General features: G+C 43.9%; 1 protein-coding gene across 5 annotated transcripts in view; it reads right to left on the reverse strand.

Annotated features, from left to right (window-relative positions):
- Positions 1-8,939, reverse strand: part of Gab3 (GRB2 associated binding protein 3) — a 49,623-nt gene that overhangs the window by 12,806 nt on the left and 27,878 nt on the right. For 4 of the 5 annotated variants that reach the window (XM_033760368.1, XM_033760367.1, XM_033760369.1 and 1 more), the window contains exons 5-8: positions 6,048-6,103; positions 5,358-5,577; positions 3,150-3,231; positions 1,978-2,077 (exon numbers count right to left, since the gene is read on the reverse strand). In XM_033760368.1, the coding sequence (XP_033616259.1) occupies positions 1,978-2,077; positions 3,150-3,231; positions 5,358-5,577; positions 6,048-6,103 (458 nt within the window). The remainder of the gene's footprint in view (positions 1-1,977; positions 2,078-3,149; positions 3,232-5,357; positions 5,578-6,047; positions 6,104-8,939) is intronic. The other variant, XM_033760370.1, reaches the window with a different exon arrangement.

Below are 8,939 nucleotides of genomic sequence, written 5' to 3' on the forward strand. Positions count from 1 at the left end.
AAAAAAAAAAAAAAAAAAAAAAAAAAAAAAAAACCCAAAGCAAAACCTGTTGGAACTGCGGAGTTTGAAAAATGGTTAGAGAAGAAATCACATATGCTAAGATTATGTTTAGTCTCTGAATTTTCTATAATTCCACAAACATTTAAAGAAGGATATTCAGTAAGACTTGTATAGCAATAGAACAAAACTTGTACTTTAGCCCCTGGCCTTAATTTTTACAGCCAGATCAAAAGTTTTTTCTCAAAGGGGAAAAAAATGAATCATCCATGATTATGTGTAAAATCAAAATCAACTCGTATTACTTCTGACTACCATACAGGGTTGTTCTGTGGCATAAGGGAAATAATATAAGTCAAAGTCACGAGAATATCTTATTACTAAAATTAAACAAACAAACAAACATGGTTCCTCGCAAGCTCAAGGTCCGGTACCAAAAACAAACAAACAAAAAATTTAAAAAAACAGAATTGAATAAGACCAAAACATTGGGCGTGGTGGCACACGCCTGTAATCCCAGCACTCGGGAAGCTGAGGCAGAAGGATCTCTGTGAGTTCAAGACCAACCTGAGCTACATAGTTCCAGGTCAGTCTCAACTACATAGTGAGACCCTCCCTCAGCATACAACCCCTTTTGAGGCAGGGTCTTGCTAAATTGCTAAGTTTACTGGTCTGGGCTTGAACTTGGGATCTTCCTGCCTCAGCCCCCTTACAGTGCTGGGACCACAGGTGTGCCACCCTGCTCAGCATAAGACAGCTTTTAAATATTTTTATATGGCAGTTCCATGACAGCTGCCTTCAGCCAGTTCCTGACTTTTCAATTGCTGTGCTGCCACATAGTCACTGACCAGTGATTACAAACTCAAGCAAACAATCAATCCCTAACTGTGTTGTTAATGAAATACTGGTCTTTCCCACAACTTGAAAGATCAGAAGGAAACTGCTGGTGTCTGCGATGACTTTGCACTTGCTTGCATTAGGTTTTAGGTCCACTTCCCTTTTTTGTTCTCTGGAGACAGAACACAGCTGTTCAGCATCCTTTCTAGGAGTGTTTTCTTCTAGAAGTTTCCCAAGGGCCATTACAAAGTGTGAGAAATATTAGGAAGAGCACAGCAGATTTGTATATGAGTCACTTTCCATCTGCATATGGTTAAGTGCACTTACAGAACAACTATTATCAAATAAAAAGGCAAAACAATGCATTGACTGATTGCTTCACTGGAGATTATTGTTTTTAGATTTCCAATTGCCTTCTATCTTCACATAAGAGTAGAAGCACCTTCTCGAGAGTATGTGCCATGGTGCCTTGAGCATCATCCTTCTAGGATTGCTCTCAAAATTCCATAATGCATGCAGAAGAGCTGCCCATGTAACTGGGGAATGGGCTAAGGTGCCCACTGGTGGCCAGAGATGCCAAAAGCACCTTCAAAAACTCAAGCTCTCAACAGCATCCAAGATGAAGTGAGCAGACGGGACAACAAGGCAGTACGAAGCCTTAGGACTCTTGAAGTGTGAATGGTTATTCTGAGGATTGCAATGTCAGGTCACAGTCTCTGGAGGCTGCTGTGCAGCAGAAAGGCTTGGAGGCAGGTGTTCTGATAAAAGCAAGCATCTGAAATGTGTGGTTTTACATCCTAGACTCTGGACATCCAGGGAATTACAAACCTGTTGGGGTCAGGCAGGACACCACAGCCTTAGTGAAAAGAACGGCCGTCATTTCCATTTTCCATAGCAGAGGCCTTGGCCCCAGGTTCTCGTGAAATGCTATGGCCTCAAACAGTATAATTAGCTGACTACTGCAGGAAAGAAAACCAGCCTCAGATGGATTTGTTCCCAACCTAGAAACACCATGACCTGGTTTTACAAACAAGTGTTCACGATTGCAAAGAGATTTTTGAGAGATGTGGTTTTTTTTAAAATAATGTATTCACAAGAATATAAACTGGGGGAAGAAAAAAAGACATAAAAATATGGGATTACCATTTGAATGTAGCTTTCCTCTTCTCTGGAAATAGGATTGGCAAAAAATCTTGCAGAATTAATACCATTTCTTTCTGAAGAGAGAAAGCTGGCTCGATTGCTAAAAACAAAAATACAGATGAGGTCAAAGCAATGTCTTACAGCTGCTCTGAAATGCAGCCAGGAACTGACAGGGCCCTGTGGGGTTTCGGCCCCACCCCTGCAGACACAGCTTCCATCCGGCCCAGTGATCCCTGAAGAAACAGACAGCCCAGTGGCCCCATACCAGGACAGAGCACACAGGGCCTTCCATGCCACATAGCTCACGAGCTCTGAAAAACATCTTATAATTTAGCAAAACAAAAGCAAAACACTTCTAGGAGCTCCTTTATTCTGATGGTAACCAGGGAAAGTAGGAAAGTGCATACATTCCTCTGACAGAACAAGAACAAGAATTGAGAATCAATTTCTAGGCTACTCTTGAGTCCGAAGAAAAGGCTGAGTGTCTCTTCAGTTTTTCTGGGAAATACAGGTTATTGCAAGTTTCTGCTTTACAAAATGACTATGTTCTGTGGCATTTAGATAGCCAGGAAAAATGCAGCTTCTTAAAAGGTGACATGGAAGGGTGCAGATACATTTTTGCATTTGTTTATCTAGCCCAGGAACCATCTAGTCCTCTCTGAGAGCACCCTTCTTATACCTCATTCACAAAATTGGTCTTGTGAAGTCTGCCTGCTAGTACTGGTCCCACTTCCTGGGCCGCAGCTGATTCCAGTCTGGCTAGGGCTACACAATTCCATCTCCTCAGGAAAACTGAGGTGGCAGTGAAAAAGAGCCCATCTCTGTTGATACTGCAATTGAAGCATGTCAACCAGCTCAGGAGCTATAGTACATCTTTGGCCAAGGGGGATCGTACAACAAGGAAGAGAGTGCTGAAAAAACAAAGGAAGGCGCAGATGCGAAGGGTGAGGCAGATATGAGAAAGAGAGAGAAGATGCTTTGGGGTCCCAGTAGCACTTCCTGGTTCCAGGAGCCTGTGGAACTCAGTCGCATTTCTTCCTTTGTAATCTATAAACAACCTTAGGTTCTTGACAGTAAACTCAGGTTTTCTTTGGCTTAAGATCAAGTGAGCTTCCACTACAAACAGGCTAAGACCAAAGGTGTCTGGGCCACTTTGGCAACCAGTGGCTTACCAAGGCACAGTGCAGGTTCTGGTTAGAGATGTGTGTTCCCGGATGATGGAGAGGTTCCTCAGGTCCAGGGGAGGGGGCCGTGCTACAAGACAGTGCACAGCATGTGCCGTGGTTAGTTCTCAGGGTAGAATCTGAAGACTGGGAAACAGTGTCATCCCACTTCTCTGGCACACCGAATACAATTTACTTACAAGGAAGCACTGCTGATGAGAATGAATTTCACTATCCTACTTTTCGCTGACTCCCTGGGAGTACGAACAATTATCAAGCAAATGGTCACTTTCCTTGCTGGAGCTAACAAGAAGAGGCCATGCATTTTGTCAACACACATCTATTGAGAACATACTGCCTGTCTGGCACCATTCTAGATGTTGGGAACACAGATGGACCAAACAGATCCAAGTCTCTGCCCTGGAGGAATCCCAATGCCTCCCTCTTATTCGACACGTGTAAGAGGCAGAGAAGATCACCAGGTTCTAGTCTTCCCAACTCCAGACCACTGTCCACTCAATGGATCTCCAGTCTAGAACATTTTCCCTGTGTCTCTGTCCAGTTACTCCTCTTCGGATCCCAGCTCACTGTCCTCTGCATAGCGATGCCTTCTTTGAACTCCATATTACAGGCCTCATGGGTTCCTGCACTCACTCTTCACGGCACTTCCCCCAGTTTGGGATGAAACACTTGTCTGCAATTATCTGACTCAGGACTAGACTGTGAGTCAGTCAGGACAACAGGGTTTCATTCATCTGTTCACTGCAATTGCCTGGGTATCTAGAGAAGCCCTTGGTATCTGCTCTCAGGGGCCCATCTGGCTGCCCTGGTATCTCCTTCTGCCACTAGATTATGGTCTAATTGCCCTCCATGTCATGAGAGTGACAGGACAGTGATCTTCCTCAATGTCTAGTTGTTTTCCAAGTGTCTTGGGTCTAGGAAAGTGGCTGGGCCTGAAAGGACTATGAATTATGCAGTCCCTGGTCTCTCCTGCTGGCACAATACCCCACTGTCAGCTTCACCCACCAGCTACCTACTGGCTTCATTACCTGTCCTGTCCTACCTCTGAGTCCATCCAACACCTTCTCTCTTTTGGGTCCTGTACAACTGCACTGCGCAAATAGTGACTGTATATTTCAGCTGCCCAGTCACACTAGTCACATTTCAAATTTTCAACAGGGGTATTTCCATCATCATATAAAGTCCTGTTGGATGGTACTGCTATAGAAAATCAGTTGAGCAAGACAATAATGAACATCTTAAATTTACAGGCTCCTGTGAAATTGTTTCTGACCAAAATGGACAGTTGTCTCCTCCGCACCTCATAAGACAGTCCGTTCTCTTATTTAGTACTGACTCTGGGGTCCTTATTTTTCTTCCAGACTGAAGAATGCCCCTTGCTCTACACCCCAGCCAGTGCCCAGCACAGCACTAAACACAAGACCGATGCCCTGACTCAAACCCAGGGGGATGTGACCTGGGGGATTAGGTGTGAGGAGGAGCTTAGGTAGCAGCTTTGAGCATCGCCATCTGAGTGGTAGTTTTTCCAAAGAGCAGTGAAAGGTGGGGAAAGGCCAGAAGGGTTGTAAGAGATCCCAGCCGCCACACCAAGTGCCTTCTTGTGACTACACGGCCTACTGGGCAGGTGAGGGGTGGGCAAGAGTGAAGTGAAGAAGCCCCTTTGCCCTGCCTCCCCCCCTTTCCCCTTATTCTATCTCTCTGTTTGTCCATGCTGCCTCGCACAGCAGTGAGTCTGCCTGGCGGTAGCTGTGAAGAAGCTGCAAGTTGCCCTGGGTGCAAGTGCTCTCCCGTCCCCAGTCACCTCTGCTCAGGCATGTAAGACATTAATCCAAAGCCAGAAGCCTGGCACTGTGATTCTATTCAAGTGATGTCTCAATGAGGAGATGCTAGATGGGTTCCCTTCTGAGCCATCCTCACTTATTCCTGGGCCTTTGTTAGGGACGCAGTCAAAGAAGAGCTCCTGGAATAAAACTGGATGTGTAGGCTGCATCTGCAGGACCACAGCACCCTACAAGTCCCCTGACTCCCTTGATCACAGCACTGTGGAGCAGCAAGGTGCTCCGCCCTTCCCATTCTATCCCAGACACTTCTTTCTTGCCCTTGTACTTTGCAGGCCTTTGGGAATGTCTCTCCAGTGATCCCTTCCCAAGGAGTCTTAGGCCTCCCACACACAGCAGGCCTCGTCAAGTGCCTTACGTTTCCTTTGAGGCTTCAGATCTCGATTCACTGGGGGAGGTTCCAAGTCTGCAGGTAGCTCAGGCAGTGGGCTGGAGATGCCTCCCAAGCTCATTGGGATGTAATCATCCTGGCTGCAGTGGGGGCCGAGCCCAGAGGCTGTGGCCTGGGGACTCATGGGTATGTAGCTGTCTTCAGCACTGCTTACAGCTGTGGGGTACATCAGGGAGCACCTGTAAGGCTGCACAAGAATAGGTACAGGTTGGTAACTGCAGACCAGTTTTTGGAAACCAGTAAAAGTGGGCACTGTGGTTTGGATTCCAAATTGTCCAAGAATAACTGAACTTTTCCAGGGAAGTGGGATAAGCCTGTAACCAAAGTTCTGTCTCTAGACCTGATGTGTGAGTATAAGTGCTGTCTCCTCTACTTCATTTTGGAAGACTGAGGGCTACGAATTTATGCAAATGCCTTAAGTCCAACATGGAACTGGCAACCCCAAGTAGACAAGTGTTTGGACCATTAGAACTTATAGGATCTTTCTGGAACACCACATCTAGGAATTTCCAAAAGAGTTCAAGTCTTAAAGTGATACTGGAAAACTCTGCACAGATCCAGAGTAATGAATCTCAATAGAATTGAAATAAAAACACACATGGGACCAGCTATTTTTGCTTAAATGGAAGCTTAAAGCAACCCAAGTGTCAAACTTACCAGATTTAAACTAAGCCGCTTGTCTCGGTGTCTTAAAGATCGGCCTTCTACATCAGCTGCAAGAAACAAGATGGATAACATCAACTGAAACTCGGGTCTAAGTCTCTCTACATTCCAAGGCCTGTGCTCAGCTCCAGAGAGGCAGAGGAACAAAGTACACGATTTCCATACATGGGCTCATTGCTGCGTCTATCTGGGCAATCAGAACACATTCCCCGACAGACAGAAAATCAGGCCATATTTTGAAGAAGTTTCTACACAATGGCTTCATTTCTCCCTGAATGAGGAGGAGGTATAGCAAGTGTCTTAGTCACCTTCTTGTTGCTGAGATGCTACACCCAACACTGGCAACTTAAAGAAAGAGACAGTTATTTTGGCTCACAGCTTCAGAAGTCTCAGTGTTATATGGTTGGCCAGCTCCAGGGCAGGAAAGGCGCAGCGGAGGGGCACAGTGGAGAAAAAGCTGCTCATGTCATGGTGGCCAGGAAGCAAAGAGAGAAGGGAGGAGCTGGGGGAGGAGGTAGGCCCTTCCAGGTCACGCCCCAGTGACTCACCTTCATCCAAGCCCCACCCCCTGAACACATGAGGCAAGTAATTAGCAGGTGCTTGTTTCATTTATTACAGGAACTTAGAGATGCGGCAGGCAGACCTGGGAGGAGGGAAGCGGAGGTCTGAACTATCCCTTGCAGTGAACAGCAAAATAAGCTGAACAAAGAAGCACTGGCACTGTGGAGCAGCGCCGAGGGCCCCGCTGAGATCTGTGCAGTGACTCATTTCTGCCGCAGTAAACGCTGCTCAGACACTGTCATGGCGAGGCAAGATAGCTGGACTAAATTAGGATTAGAACCAGTCAGATGGGTGTGACAAACACAGACATAAAAATGTAGAATAGCTGTGGAATTGAAAGAGGAAACATCCAGAAGGTATAATGAATACTCCCTAACTCATTTCATAAAGGATAACAAAACCAAAACTAAAGACAGAGCAATATATCTCATGAACACAAATGTTAAATTCCTCAACAAAATATTAACAATAAATTTAATTCAACAATATAGAAAACTAGTTATACACCATAAGAAAGAGGGATTTATCCTAGGTATGCAAGGATGATTTGACATTTGAAAATCAATTAACATAGCCCATCATATCAAAAGGCTAAAGAAAAATTCACAATCATCTCAATAAATGCGAAAAAGCATTTAACAAAATCTAAAACCCATTCATGCTTTTAAAAACTCTCAGTAAACTAGGAATGCAGAACTTCTTCAACATGATAAAATGTATCCACCTAAAAACCCCTACAGCTGACATACTTAGCAGTGAGAATGTCAAGAGTTTGCCCCTAAAGCAAGAATATCACTTGTCTACACTGCTTTTTAACACTGAACTGGAAGCAATCAGAACAAGATAAGTAAAGGAAATAAAAGGTAGACTTGGAAGGAGGAAATGAAACTGTCATTTTTCACAGATGACATGACATGTCAAAAATTCTAAAGAATCAGCAAAGAACATCCTAGAATAACAAGTTATAATTGCATGGTTGGCGGATATAATGTTAACAGTGAATGACAAACACTCTCCTATATACCAGCAATGAAGAAGTAGAATTTGAAATGAAAAATCCAATACCATTTGCATTGGTACCTTCCTAACCTGAAATAGATTTATTTAGGTATAAATTTTTTAAAATGTGAATTATCTACATGAGGAAACCTACAAAATTCTGATAAAAATAAATCAAAGAAGAACTGAATAAATAGCAAGAAATACCATGTTCCTGGACAGCAGGACTCAATATTGTCAATTCTTCCCACCTGATCTATACATTCGATGGAATCACAATCATAATTCAGCAAGATGTTATGAACAAACTCTTCCTAAAGTTTATATGGAGAGGCAAAAAATATAGAGAGGCCAACACAGTAATGAAGGACAAGAACAAAGTTGGGTAACTGACACTAACCAACTTCCAGCCTGATTCTCTAGCTACAGTAATGGAAAAAATGTAGTATTAGTGAAAGAACAGGCAAATAAATCAGTGGGACAGAATAGAGGGCAAGAAAATAAACCCATATATATATAGTCAACTGATCTTTGATAAAGGACCAAAAGGAATGTGATGTATAAAATATATCACCATTTTTCAACAAACAGTACATGAGCAACTGGACATTCACATGCAGAAAAAAAAAGAATCTGGAATTAAATCAGAATGGATCATAGACCTAAATGTAAAATGTGAAACTATAAAATTCTTTTTTTTTCTCTCATTGAGTTTATTGGTACTTTTTAAGTATATGGTACAGTTACATTTATCATTGGGATTTAGTGCCTTTATATGACAGATCTTGGTTCTTATTTTTCCCCTACCCCTTACCTCCCTTCACCCCCTCCACTTTTCCTTATTTACAAAGACTTTGTTTCCATTTTTTCATTTTCTCATATTTTTTCTTTTCCCTTATTTCCTTTCCCCTACCCTTCCCACTTCACCTACACCTTTAGCCCTTTTCTTCCTATTTCATATTATAAAATTCTTGAAGATAATGTGGGAGAAAGTCTAAATGAGTTTGTGTTTGGCTGACTTTTTAGATACAACACCAAAGGCATGATGATCCATGAAAGAAAGAACTGATAAGTTGGACAAGTTTACGATTTAAAATTTCTTCTCCAGCAGCCCTCACTCAAGCGCCGGGAAGGTAAGCTGGCCCCGATCCACCTCGGGAAGGAGAACCATGCCTGCTCCCGACCCAGCAGCCATCGCTCAAGCGCCGGGAGGTAGGCCAGCCCAATCCACCGCGGGAAGGAGAACCACACCTGCTCCCAACCCAGCAGCCATCGCTCAAGCGCCAGGAAGGGAGGCCGGCCCGATCCACCGCGGGAAGGAGAACC

Source organism: Fukomys damarensis, unplaced genomic scaffold (assembly GCF_012274545.1).
Source record: "Fukomys damarensis isolate Sample0158 unplaced genomic scaffold, DMR_v1.0_HiC HiC_scaffold_39, whole genome shotgun sequence".
Classification (NCBI taxonomy): Eukaryota; Metazoa; Chordata; class Mammalia; order Rodentia; family Bathyergidae; genus Fukomys; species Fukomys damarensis.